The sequence below is a fragment of the Polyodon spathula genome, chromosome 1 (assembly GCF_017654505.1).
Source record: "Polyodon spathula isolate WHYD16114869_AA chromosome 1, ASM1765450v1, whole genome shotgun sequence".
In the NCBI taxonomy this organism is placed as follows: Eukaryota; Metazoa; Chordata; class Actinopteri; order Acipenseriformes; family Polyodontidae; genus Polyodon; species Polyodon spathula.
The window spans coordinates 5754204-5769099 of NC_054534.1; the positions used below are offsets into that span (position 1 = coordinate 5754204).

At 39.6% G+C, this 14896-nt stretch overlaps 1 protein-coding gene across 4 annotated transcripts in view; it reads left to right on the forward strand.

Annotated features, from left to right (window-relative positions):
- Positions 1–14896, forward strand: part of LOC121313039 (adhesion G-protein coupled receptor V1-like) — a 185786-nt gene that overhangs the window by 139952 nt on the left and 30938 nt on the right. For all 4 annotated transcript variants that reach the window (XM_041245163.1, XM_041245188.1, XM_041245171.1 and 1 more), the window contains 2 exons: positions 4091–4207; positions 9731–9909. In XM_041245163.1, coding sequence (XP_041101097.1) covers positions 4091–4207; positions 9731–9909 — 296 coding nt within the window. The remainder of the gene's footprint in view (positions 1–4090; positions 4208–9730; positions 9910–14896) is intronic.

Sequence of the window (14896 nt, forward strand, 5' to 3'; positions counted from 1 at the left end):
TGACACTGGGGTCTGGGTGACCAGTGTCACCATAAGTACATTCATGTTGGTAAAGTTTTTCAAAACCATTGAAATCACGACGTCATAATATTACGTGGGCTGAACAAAAAGATTCTCAACGAAGCCACGGTGTCTAAAAAGGTGTGTATGAGAAAATGATCTATATGCTCTGAACACACTCTTATACTCAGGGGAGATGCTCAAGGAGGACAGAGATGTTTTAAATCATGTAGTGGTTTTGTTCGTGCAAACTGCACGGGGCTTGCAACGTATCCAGATTACTTTTTTTTAATATTCAAGAAAAAAACAACACAACACACACCACACACACATATATATATATATATATATATATATATATATTATATCTTATAATATATTATATTATACAATAACGTGTGTGTGTGTATATATATATATATATATATATATATATATATATATATATATATATGTGTGTGTAGCGTCCCGCGAGAGGGAAGGACGCGGTTTTTTGCAATGTGTATAAATAAAAATTTGCCCCAGAGGGGGAGGCGGGGACGCCCCCTGTGTATTAGGTGTCATATTAATTTATTATGCAATACATATTTATGTATGTATTTGTATATATGCGGCAAACTGCCATGTGTTTTGTTCATTGTTTTTGTATGTGTTTTGTGTTTTGTTTTGGTGAAGTGCTGCATTGTTTTGTTGTTTGTTTGAGTGTGTTCTGGCAGAGGCAAGGTAGCAGCTTATCCTCTGCCAGGAATAATTAATTAAAAAAAAAAAAAAAAACCTTGTGCAGAAAGTGGCCATCTCGTGAGTTAATTAAGTGATTACTTTGTTGCTAATCGGGAGATGGTCACCTGTATAAAAACCTGCAGCTCTCTGCACTCCAGGGGGGGTGTTCAGAGGCGGAACGAGAACGAGTGAGCGAGAGAGGAAAGAGAAATATAAAATATAAAATAATACAGGATCAGTGACAGCAATCTGCCCAGCCTGACCTGTGTGTGTATTGGTATATTTGTGTTCAAGACTTTGTTTTTGTTTGACCTTTTATTTGTGCTCGGTGAGTGTTTATTTTTGTTCGAATATTTTTTTTTTTTTTTTGTCTTTAATAAAAACGTCGCATGCCGCGTCTTTTTGCAACTGCAGTACCTGTCTGTTGTTCTTCCGTCACCGCTTAACCATTTCCTGTCACACGTGTCCAGCGTGGGATCACCAGCGCCTCCTGGATGCAGGTTGGATAAGGGTACTGCAGTTTTTCCTTTTCTTTTTTGTATATAACTTTTTGGAGTGAGGAAGAGGAGAAAAGATGGGAGGAAGAGGAGGAAAGATGGGAGGAAAGAGGAGGAGCTGGAAGAAGCAGCAGCCAGAACAGCAGAGCAAGAGGTGGTGGTCATGAGACCCCACCCTACTGGGACCTCCATACTGGGAAGACGAGCAGGAGCAGTGGAGGGCTGAAGGGGCCCCTTGTGCGTTATGTGCATGGAGTTTGGGCATGACCGGGAGGGCTTTTGGAAAGCCTACTCAATGCGGACGGTGTCCTGTGCGTCCGGGTGGTTTTGGCTGCTGGAGCAGCAGACCCCATCATCTCCACAGTCCGAGAGAGAGAAAGGTGAGGAGAAGGAGGCAGAGAGTGGACACGAACCTGGAGTGGGAGAAGTCGGTGCATCCACAGCCCAAGAGGAAGGAGCCCAAACGTCCACAGCCCAAGAGGGAGGAGTTGATGCGTCTACAGCCCAAGAGGGGGAAGGCCGAACGTCCACAGCCCAGGTACCCACCAGCAGAGGGAGACTACCTGCTGGTTCCGCCTCTATTGCCGTGGGAGGACTGCTTGTCACTTCCACCTCCACCAGCAGAGGGAGAATACCTGCTGGTTCGTACTCCTGATGCTTTTGTCTGATAAGGGAGGTTTGGAACTTTGAGCAGGCCAGTCTGACCTTCAATGCAATGAGCTTCTCCACACAGGCCTTACACAGATCTGCTAATAATATTTTCTAATGGTTGTGTATTCTTTAAAACACATTACAGTCATTACAGTATTTGTTGCAGTTTCACAAATGTTCAGTTTGTTTCCCAAAGATCAACCAGCATCCAGTAGCTGTGACAGTCTTGGGTCCGTTTCTGCTCTCAGTGAGTCAGTTTCTGCTCACAGATGTAGGTGACAGTCTTTAAAAGCATGATACCTGCAAAAACTTAAATCTTGTTAGTGGGCAAACACATTTTAACTTAATCTGGGTCCATCAAAGATCCGCACACCCTTGCAACCGAGTCCTTCCATGCAAAAGGATCTAATGACTTGTAACACAAAAGGGACGTGCCAGAACCGTCTGTGACAGTACTGACCTTTTAAATTATTACATTTCTTATTAAAATCTAGGATGTGTACTGTTACTAACATATCTTGTTATCTTAAAGTATATGTTTATATAACAACTTATAATAATCATATTAGTTCATGTTCACATTCTCCAGAGATCTGTATATCTTTTGATGAAATACGGTATGATTAAAAAATGCACTAATACACTAGTGTGCTGGAGGGCAGATGATGATAAAACAAAGTCTTACCTAAAATAATTATTTTCCTCCAGCGACTGATATTTTCTTATTTTTTGAGAAATGTTTGCTAAGAAGACTCATTCACATCTTGAGAATTGCTCTAGAGAAGTTCTAGCATCTTATCATTGTAAAATCATCACATCATCATATCAGAATCACTTTCTACAGAAATCCATGGTGTCCTACTTGTTTTGTGCCTCCTGTATTGGTTAAGATCTAGTGTCACCTTTATTGGAGGAATATTTGAAGTAAAGCTATTCTACATACTGTGGTTGTAGGTCAGGGTAACCTACTTTTCATGATAGTGACTCCTGTGAAGTACTATTTAAATCACTGATTTACATAATATGTTGCTCAATGGCAAAACAACGCTGTGTGACTGCAGCACAGCAGTCAGAACATTCAAATAGCAGCAACGAGTACAGGCAAGGGTGCATATTCGGTAATTTGCAATTGCAAATGAACACGTTGTTAGTTGATAATTAATCTTAACAATCCCCAATGGAATTTTGTGCTGCCTTTCAGTCATGCTTTAATAAACAGCTGTGCATTTGAAATCTCCAGGAGAAGAGCGAGCTGGGAGATGATAGAAAACTGCAGAAGCAGCAACAAGTGCACATTTTCAAAGGGTCAGACCGCACTGTTCACGTGTAATTAGAACTGCTTTGGTCATGAGGGTCTGGATCACGTTGAGAGATGCCCGCGTTGGGATTTTAAAGGAAACTTCAAAGGCACAGCTGGCCAATTCTTTAGACTGGATGTGCCTAGATTAGCAGTGCCCCTGCTGCATCTTTTGTTGTTCGAGGGGTTTGTACTCGCTCGATCCCTGCTGCTGCTCTGCAATAGACTAGTGCTAATGTGCCTGTTTGTTGGACAAGCCTGTATGTGGGTACAGATATCCCAGAAGGTAATGAATTGGTCTGCTTGGAGAACTACAGGTCATGCACTATTAGTAGCTGCCACTGAGTATTTTCAATTGTTTTGGTCCCTTTGAGCTACCGCTAAATTCCAGTTGATTCCTTTTAAACTCAGGTCTGCTTTCCTTGGCATTAGCACCATATGTGGTTTGCTTTACAACAGATAAGGTGCAGGTGTGGGTGCTTGTAAGAACTACCCATGATGCTACCATTAAAGGGTGTCAAATCCTGATTTTGTAAAGGTAAACAGCATGGGTCTAAGGCATTGGTCTTGATACAGAAGCACTGATATTCAGTTGTGTTATATATTATATATGAACTGTGGAAACAAACAAGGGTGCAAAAGTATAACCAAGACTGATTAAAGCATCTGCTGAAGCTTACAAACCTGCATGTCAAAACAGGGTGATATATACACCATAGAAAACAATATCAAAGCATCAGGTATACGAGGACGTCTGAGTGGATACAATCTGGGACGGAGTCAAGATTTTTACACACATTGGCCTTAAGTACGATGTGACTTTCCACTTTTAATGTTCTAGATTTTAGTATTATGTTTAGTTGTGCATATAAAAAAGTGTTTGTATACTTTTCTTTGAGTTGACATTCATATCTTCTTGTTCCAGATCTCCTTTTTGGTGTCTGTGTACAGCAGCCGGCAGCTCTCGGAGGAAAGCTGTTCTGCCTTGGGGTTGCTCACTCACTATCTTCACCTCAGCCAGTTCAGCTGGATGCTTATTCAGGTAAGTGGAGGTCTGGGAAGAAATGTCAAATTAACTTGAACAAATGGCTGCTATAGAGCCGTGCAGATTTGCTACAGAATTCTGCATACTGTGTGTTTTCCCGTAACAGTAACACCTGTACAATGTTTGATGGCAGTTCATCCATATCTTTATCAATGATACAATATGGAAAAAATACTAAAATAAGATCATTGTAATACACGGAAAAGTACTAAAATAGCTTCAGGAATGCAAACTATATAATATGTAAATATAAAAAAGCAATTTACAATTGATACTACTCACTCTTTAAACAAATGTTTGACTAGAAGTCTTATCAATGTCTTTGTTAGGCAGAAATAGTTTACATTATTTTAGTGTGCAGTTTGTATTCAGAAAATAAATACAAAATAAAGAACAACATTTTATCACTCTGGTTCTTGGATACTTCTGCTGTACCTATTTCTTGCCCTGTTTGTACCAAACCGGTTATTTTCATGATCCCATCCCATTTAGCTGGTTATGGCTGTTGTGAGCACACATCGCATCTACAGTATTGTTTTATGTGACCTCCCTACCAAGACCTAGTTTAATGTTATAATGAAGAGTGATGGTGCTCCATCCTTGCCCATGAAGGCTCCCTTGATGTCCTCAGTGTGACTTCTTGCTGATGCCACATCATTGCAATGTCTTGGCATCATCTACGAGGCCTTGTCCAATGACGACATCTTAATGGTGACCTTACTCCCTTTTCTATAAATATCCTTCTGCTTGTTCTCACTGTACCAGATACCCTCTTTTGAAATGAAGTCAGTCATTTTTTAAAATGTATCACAGATGGTCTAGCAGCAGTGCTGAGGTGGGGGGGGGGAAGGGGGGGCATTGAAGGTAACTTTTGAACTAATGTCAGTGCTTACAAAAAAGATTCCAAGCTGAAACGTTACCTCCTTTATTTAGCTTTATAAATTGTCAGTGACTTAATGGCTGCTGATTATGTAGTGCTGTATATTATGGATTTTACCGTTTTGTCCTACATAGCTAGAATGTACGTATGTTCATTTTACAAAACGACATAAAACACCTATGTTTATTATTCAAGGTCTTGAAAAACCAAAGTTTTTATTTTAATTATCTGAAAAGAACTGCAGTCCAGGAAGGACATATATTGTAGTTCTGTTTGTGGTTTCTAGTAAACAAAGCTGCCTTTTCAGACAGTTCATAAGAACATGAAAAAGTATCAAACGAGGGGAAACCTTTACCTTATTGCTAATCCTGGCTACGCTTGGGCTGCAGCTGTTTTTATTTGGGTATCTGTGTAGGCCCATGTGAGTCGTCAAAGTTTTGCTAATTTGGTCGTCAAAAGTGCTAGAATGTATTTGGAACTAGTTATTTCATTTTTAATAATAAAACCTTTGAAAATATTGGCCTATAGTGCTGAAAGCAAACTGCCAAATAGAAATGTAAAACAAAACGATAATAAATTAATCAGGTAACCGTTAAGTTGGTAAGAAAAGGCCCATTTGTTGTTGCTGTGTTTAGAGATAAAAACGTGTCTTGAAACTCCAGTTCCATTCAACCGAAGATTCAGGCCCAATGCAATATCCTGTTTTCAGACATGCCTGGCATAAAAGGGATCTCTCTTGGAAAGTCTGTCACAAATGAGATACTTCAAACCTAAAATAAAGTGTGAATCATTTCCTTCGCTTCGAAAACTAGAATGTTGTGTTCAGGTGTGCTATAGCAGGCGGGACCTGCCTTGTGATTTGAACTGAGGACTGAGCTACTGTAGCACTCCTGTTTATATTATTATTATTATTATTATTATTATTATTATTATTATTATTATTATTATTATTATTATTATTATTATTATTATTATTACTAATAATTTATTTGGCAGACACCTTTATCCAAGACGACTTACTGTGTTACAGGGCAGTACAAGGTTACATTGCAAGCAATATATAATACCGTATAGTTTACAGTAAGTGCATGAATACTGCTTAAATACAATATAAGCTAGGATGCAGCAAGTTAGGATTACAACTTACTGTATATCTATAATGACATAATAGTAGTGCAATAGTGCAACGCTTGTGCATTAACTGAGGATCCAGTAACGTTGTGCGTAGGTCAGGGAAGTCCAGTGCATAGTAGGAGGGGCAGATCAAGAGGTCTAGAAGTGCAGTGTAAACAAGAGGGTCTTGAGGGGGCGGCGGAAGACAGTGAGAGATGGAGCAGCCCTGAAGTTCTCCGGTAGCTGGTTCCACCACAGAGGGACTAGGAAAGAGAAGGAGCGGGCACGGGAGGATGGAGAGTGGAGGGAAGGCATAACTAGTCAGCCAGTAGAGGAGGAGCAGAGAGGGCAAGAGGGGTTATAGGGAGGCTTGAGGGATTGTAGGAGGGGGCAGTGTGGTATAGAAAGTGGTAGGCAAGAACAAGGGTCTTGAATTCACAGTGAGCAGAGTTAGGTAGCCCGTGGAGTGTGTGAAGCAGAGGGGTAGCATGAGATCAGTGAGGTTGAGCGAAAACAAAACGAATTTTGCAGAATTTTGAATGAAAGGGATGGACAGCTGAAGCAGGGAGACCACCAACAAGAGAGTTATTGTAGTCCAATCTGGAGAGTACAAGTTTGGACTAGTTGTGTGAAATAAGTAATGAGAAAAAAATGGATTTGGGGTCATGTCAGGGAAGAAATGTGTTGAAAGAAGTGGAGAGAGGGGTCAAGAAATGTCCATTGAAATGTCCCAACCAGAATATAATGAGAGTCAATGGGAATGAGCTTCTGATAATATCTCTTGGATGTTATTACACAACAGTGTTTTGGGTCACTGCAGATCATACATCACTCTAATAAAATGAATAATCTTGAGAGAAGGAGATATCTGTGTATAAGACGCTATTAAGTCAGTGCTGCTTTAAGTAGTACCCAACAGCAACCTGGCAGAAGTACACTCTGATACACTCAGTTCCATGATTTGCGCTACTCTGCAGATTTTTCAAACTGCTTTTCTGATAAAGGTGGCTTCAAGGGTCACTTATGCCCTTCTGGCTTGGTGATTCTGCTGCCTCTTAAAACATCCTTGAAAACACATTTCCATCACAGCTGTACATTGTGATTTGGATCTCTTGTCTTTCTGATCAAAGTAGCAGCATAATAATGGCAAAGTTGAATGTGTCAAAATATTAAATTATTGAAATGTATTAAAAGTCTTTGTTGTTTCTTTAATGAAAATCAAGAAACCGATAATCCCAGCTCCTCCTGGAGAGATATTTTAGTCTGTCAGTAGTATTCACAGTACCATCAGTGATGGGTAGAGAGGCAGTTGCTATGTGGATGCACACCCGTGGTTGTCCCCGTCTGATTTCTACTAATCCTTTTCAAAACTGGGTTTATATGATCAACCTGATTAATTCAGGCTATGTACAATATTTAAAATGGCCTGTCCCTTTTATTATATTTTTTCTAGAATATCAAAGTCTGTATGAACATAAAGAAATAAGAGACAGGACATTATAAATATACAGCCTGAATTAATCCAATTAATCACTATAAACCCAGCTTTGAAAACGACAAGGAGAAATCAGACTTTTGTCAACCTTTGCCCGCTGGGATAAGCCACAGCTGATTGTTTTGTTGCACTGGAGCAGTGCCCTGGATTGGATCAATCACCTTTCTGACAGTAAAGATAGAAACAATTTACAAGTTAAAAACAATGAAGCTAAATCTAGTCCCATTATTTGTGGTGTCAGGACTTTCCAACATCTACATGAGCCGAGGACCTTGTAGGGCCTTCAGGTGCATTAAGAGTGCTGGGGTCGATTGAACTACTTTGTGAATGTTCAAGTGTAATGAGCCGTTGTTGATCTGAGTCATTATATGGGCTATCGACAATGGCTCAGCAAATAGTAGTCTTCTGTTTGGCTGCTGCTTTTAATTAAGACACACTCCATTAGGAATCTCCCACAAGCTGTTGTAATTAAGCACCATTGTTTGCCATTTTAGTGCTTCTATTTGTCATGTTGATCATGGACAGTTTAAGTAAGTCACGCTGGTTCACATGAATAGCTATGCCCACAAGAGACCAGGCAGACAGAGAGGTTTTGTACACGGAACCTGAAGCACTATAACATCATGGTCCTGTTGTCAACTCTGTACATGTTTGAATACGATCCTTTGTGCAGAGGCTGGACACATGCATGGAAACGTCTGTCATCGGTACTCTGTGCACGGCTGACTTTAGTTGTTATGCAAATAGAATTCTGTACAAGTGTTCGAGCAAGCCAGTTTCAGGCAAGACAGGCAAGACAGACACATTTTAGGGCCTTGTATCCATGACAAATTGTTGATGTTTCTTGAAGAAATGACACCATCTGGAGAACAGATATCCACTCCCAAAGTAGAGGTGGCAACCACTGAAACATCTTTGTGTGTGCCTTTTTAGATGACAAAATGGTCCTATATTCTATTAACAATGGTATGGTGGGTGTGTTTTGTTTTTTGTCTAAGCCGCAGCAGTTAGATTTTGACAAGGCAGGAGATCTGGACAGCGCTGTGTGCAAAGTGTCGTGAGATGCTTTGGCATGAATGTAGCCATGTAAGTGTAAATTGTGTTGCATTTCAGAGCAGTACTGGTGCTGTACTTGACAGTCTACAGATATCAGCAGTGAAAACAGGGCCATCGTCTAAATGGATGATAAGGATACTGTAAAGAACATTTCAAACAGATATTAAGAAAACAGCTCTTACAATTAACCAGACATCTCAATAAAGAATTCTACTAAAACTATAGCAAGAGAGAGACATCTTTAAAAAACACCAATATACTAAATAAGTGGGCCTACAAAGGATATAAGGAAAATATTTTCTGCAAATATACCCTGTGGTACAGTAGTTCCATTAAATGTGAAACAACTTCTGTAGTAAATATTTAATGTTTGGCCATCACATGAATAAAAAGCTGTGTATTGTTTCATTAAATTAACTAGAAATGTGTGTTTGCAGTTTGGGCCTTTTTAATGCAAAATACCTATTGCAGATGGCTTTGCTTATTTTTTAAAGTGAGCTTCAAATACCATGGAATCTGGCTGATTAATAATAGAAGTGACTTGACTTAACAGTGCTGCATGTCAGTATTCTGCCTAATATGTAGAGTGGCCAAGTCCCAGGGCAAATGGCATTCTACCTGGCTTAGACTGTGGATAAACCTGCTGTGAACTTGAGTTACTCCAGTGCAAGCCAACTTGAGCCCATCTTCCTACAATTAAATTGGAGCTCGGAGTCTTCATTGAAAACTCTGATTTAAACACACTGTACATTATGTAATGCAATACAATGGGGGGGGGGGGGACTCACTGGAAATCCTAGTAAGACCTGTATATTAATACATTTAATGGCACGTTGATGTTTTGGGAATATTGTCCTAGTTCTTTATTTTTAGTTTTGTTTTCCCAGTTTCTTGAAGGTTTGTACTTGATATCCTACAGACTCCATGATCCACTGAGTTGCTTTGCCTGACTGCCAGCCTGCTCCTATCATTTCAGGCTGTGAACTTCTGGCACGTGCTGGTGATGAACGATGAGCACACAGAGAGGCGCTATCTGCTCTTCTTCGCCCTGAGCTGGGGCCTGCCTGCCTTCGTCATCGCCCTGCTCGTCATCATCCTCCGGGGTGCCTACCACTGGAGTATGCCTGAAATCTATGGCCCTGTATATGGAGATGTGTAAGTGCCCTTTCAGATCCATTGTTGCCTGTAGACCTATGGTTAGAACAAGAGGACAATGGTGTATCTCTTTTGTGATCTTATATTAATTTTTTTTTAAATGTCATATCTGTGAACCAACCCTTTTGGAAAATCCAGAAAGGACCAGCAAAGCTTCATCCAAACCTACCATTGTTCTTTCCATACCATGTGCTATTGGTAATGGGAAAACTGCATCTCAGACCCTGGGATTTAATTAGCTTTGTTTCTAGAGCAATGGCAGTCAATCAGTCAGAGGACTGCCCCACTATCTACAGGATTTTTCAAAAATCAATTGCTGAATCTCAAATATGGTCCGAATCTCCCTTGCCACTATGCATTTTATACAGTATCAGAGCTTTGCATCTGTTGTGTTGATACTGTGTGTTTCCCCTGTTTCAATACATACACAAGGGCACTTTGAAGGTAACTGTAAATAACGTGTTGTAGCAATTATATATTGCAGGTTTAATGGGCCATACCAGATTCAGCTTGTAACATCTGTTCATTCTTTACCCATTTTACATGAATGCACAGGGCTACACCAGTCCAGGGCACAGTGCTAAAACCTGTATGCACTGTACAGGTATGTCACTTTAGGGTTATTTAGGTAACATGATCTCAAATGGACTGTTTTATTGATTTTTCTCTAGTTTCTGTAGTCACACGGTTCACTGGATATGAAGTCATTTGTGTGGCTCTCCAGTACTTCCTGTTTACACTGACTGGACTGTAGGCAAAGTGAAAAAAAGTGAAAAGGCAAAGTGAAAATGGCACAATTTTCTTGTGTGGTTCAAAGCCTTGGATTTATTTGTTTAAGTCAGTTATTTCAAAAGTTTACCTACTGTGTGGCTTTGAAGATTGTACATTTCAGGAACTGAATGTTTCATACTAGCAGGCTAAAAATAGACCAAGTAGCCAATAAGGTCCAGCCTGTTTCAGAGCTATTTTTGCAGTAGGGAAGGAACCCCCCCCCACACACACACACACCCTCTTCTATTTTTTTAACTCAGTCATCCATTCCAGTGTTTTTTTCATGAAAGGTAATGTTCATTTAAAAAAAAAATCAAAAGAGACTGTTCTGTGGTACGTATGTGCTAAATGGCAGTTATATGCTGTTTAAACAGCTGTAGGATGTTAAGATAAGCTGGTACTTTCCAAGTTAATATAATGTAACAGCTTACTGTGGGCTGGTAAGAAAAATGTATAAGTGTCGTAGAATTCTGAATATGTATGGTATACAACATATACTAGAGATTTTGTATAAATGTTTGGTATGCTCATCAAATGTTTATTGATTGTAATGGAAGAGTAAACTTGGCCTTGACCTTGGACTATACAGATGGGTTGCAGCAACCTGGAGTTGTCATAGCAACATTCTGTTGTTGATGTTTATTCGTACTTGTACTTGTAGTGTGTGGCCACGGCTGCTTTAACCACACAGGCATTGAGCTTGTTTGTGCACTCTGTCTTCTGAGCATGGCTTTTTATATAAACTGTATAACATTGATCTATTTGGTTGTTATTGTGCTAATACAGGTGAGTCTGAGATGGGACAGCTGTAGAATTGACTGTGCAAGCAAAATATTGACACCTTCAAAACTGTATATATGTTATGGTTACTGTAACAAAAACTGATCTACAGTAGATGACTGTACATAAGTCAAACTTCTATCTAGAGGACCGCTTGTGCAAATGAGAGAAAATGTTTGATTCTTTTACCATTAGGCCAGTGGTTGTGAAGAGGCCAGTGGTTGTGAAGTACCTCCAATGGGTCAGGTTTTTGTTTTAACCAGTTTCTTTTTTATTCTTTTTAGATTTTGTAATGCTTTCTGGGGCAGTACTGGAAAGTGATGCTTGTAAAAAAACAAATATTCAATTCAGGACTACATTTTTTTTTTAAATGAACCTGCAACCCCATGAAAGACAACAGGTGTTCCTTACCAAGTTAAGCAATTTTAGTTTACTAAACCTTGATATATGCTACACTGCATTCAAATTGAACATGACCCCTCAGCATGGAAGTTTTGCCTTCGTTAATTATGTCTTTGCTCAGGTTTTTTGTTTTGTTGTTGTTTTTGGTCTGCCATACAGAACCATCACTCTTCAATGTATTTTTCACTATTAATGCCTTCTTGGTCATTTTTGTTCCCAGTCTCCTTATTTTCACTAAACCATTTTCAGGCCAAATGAGTAAAAACGAAATAAATCAACGGTCATGTATTAAATTAAGTCAATTATCTTATTCCTAAATGCTAATCATTTAGAAAACAAGAAAGCGAAGCTCTAAAGAGAATGCTTCAAAGTACAGCCCCACTCTTTCCTTGCTCTCATCTCTAAGTTGTATTCCGATGCTGGTTTGGGGGGTGGGTCTCAGGTTCTATATACGGGTGCTGAGCCCACAGATCAAACAGCACTAGAGAGAAGAGTAAACAGGCAGGACTGCAGCTGAGCACAGCGATTTCACCTCCGGGAGCCTGTGGCGTGTCAGCTCCTACTTCTCTCACATTAACTTCTCTATTTTTGGCAGCTTAGACCACAGACCGTTTATTGCTGCTGTGGCTTTTGAAATAGAGCCAGTGGCTGTTTTTGTTCCTTTGCATATGAGTTTTTTTTTTCCTTACGCTCTTGTAGTTGCAGCCTGTAGTGAAACTTCATGCTAGCACAGGCCCTCACTATACAAACCAGATGTAGATGTGCACGCCATCTTGCAGGAGACAGTATAGCACTCCCAGATGTGCAATTTATGGAACAAAATGAATGGAAATATACTGTAGTATCGGAGACAGTTGTTTGGGCTTTATTAATAACGTACGTATGATTTCATCTGGGTTTTGTGAGGCAAAACTTATAAGAAACCCAGTTGAGTAGACAAACATTTATTTGCTTAAATATTTTCAATTTTCCCTCTCTCTCTCAATAAATCCATCTACTGGTTGACCACTTCAACTTTTCTTCCAGTTCTTGTCTTTCTACTTCTGGGAGAGCACCTGTCTTTTATTTAGTTATTTATCTGAGGTAAGGCTGTTTAATATGGAAGCAGCCAGAGCAGCTAGTTATTTACACATCAGAGTATTAACTGTAAATAGTTCATCTCTAGGTGCAGGTTAATATGTACGCTTACTGTACATATTAGTATATATATATAATATATATATATATATATATATATATATATATATATATATATATATATATATATATATATATTACATTGCTTGGATTAGATAATACACATAATTATATTTCCTTTTCCAATACTTGTGAGAAGTAAGAACACTCTTCTGTTACCACACGTCGCAGTAAATGTGGTAATAGTGTTTGTGTTATAAATTACTGAGCAGTCACTCGTCGTAAATAAAATTTAGTTTAGGCGTAGTCCGGATCACATTTACTTTTGTGTAAAGATAAAAATCGTGTCTATTTTTAGTTACAGTCCGATAACGATATATATATATATATATATATATATATATATATATATATATATATATATAATGTACAATAGCATGATTACAAGGAGGAAAGGTTTGTGTTGGTGGGGGTGTTACATTGGCAGCACCGGTGACTGGGTGGGGAGGGGTAGCCTCAGTGTAGGGTCACACCATACGCACAAACCACCTTACCAGTAAGGATCGATCAACATAAAAAAACCTAATCCACAGAGAACTGAACACTAAAAACTACACTGAGAGCTGAGATCCCTAATAGCCACTATATGTCAGTATCTTTTGATACCAATCACAGTGGTAAACTAGTGACATCCATCCCATTGGCTCTCCACTGAACCCCCCTCCCCATGAAGAGCACATAGTGTTCTCACTCTGAGTTTAGGCAGCTCTGTTGTTATGGTGGTTTGTTTTACCAACTGTGGTATCTAATTTCCTTTAGAACAAACAATACTGCCTTTTAGCCAATCATAGCGCACAGTTTCTTGTTTCTGGGTTCACTCGGTAACAGCAGGGATCAGAGAACCAATCAGAGAGCTTGTGGTGCTGCTATGGATGTGGTTACAGTAAAGTGCTGCTTTTCAGTATCAGTTTTATTTGCCTTCTGGGAGGCCCAGTGCAGTCTCAGTAAGCGCAGCAGTGTGTGCTCTGTAAAACAGGATAGAAATTTATGGATATCCAAAACTCTTTTCCACACTGGCACAGAAGGTTTCTCTTTCCTGTCTAATAAGTTCCGTTCAGTGTGCTCGCAGTAGCCCATGCTAAGTTGCTCCAGTATACGTATCTGTAGAGTCTCTGGATTCTGGGGGACAGCACATGGTCGTGGTAAAAAGCCTGACATTGCTCTGTTTTCAACTTTGTTCTTTTAAATAATAAAGAATGGAAATTTGATCTAGGATCTAATATTATGGTGTTGCACCTCTACTTGCATTAATCGTAAAAGCCTGACTTTGACACTCCCTCCCTGAGCCTAGGTGGACATGCACTTGTGTTTACACTAGAGGACGAGCGTTGATTAAGCGAGCGGTGAATGCAGTGGTTTGTGGTGTGCATCCAGTCCTTGGCTTTCCATCCAGTTTAATGGGCCGAGATGCCAATCCATTACACACTGTCCTTCTTTTGTTTTCTCTTCAAGCAGGCTATTAAAACCACTCTGGTGGGAATTGTCCTGTGAAAATAAATCAGTGTACTTTGTCTCTCATGCATTCCCCAAATACTGACTCAATTATACACGAGATTCCCATAGTCAAAACTGTGTAGATTACTTTCTTAATTGTACAGTGGGAGCATGACAGGAACATCCTGAATTCCTCCGATAAAAAGCATGTAGTTTTCCCTCAGCCAGGGTGTTTAAAAACCGAGGAAAAGCCTGTGAATTGAGCAACCAAGCAGGCCGTGTGGAAACTTATTCTGAGGTTGGCCAAAGCCGTTTTAAACTTCTTGAAGGTACTTTTCACAACTTGCTGTTGCTCCCTCCCAGTATATTGCAATACCTACAGCTGCAAATGGGTTTGTATGTA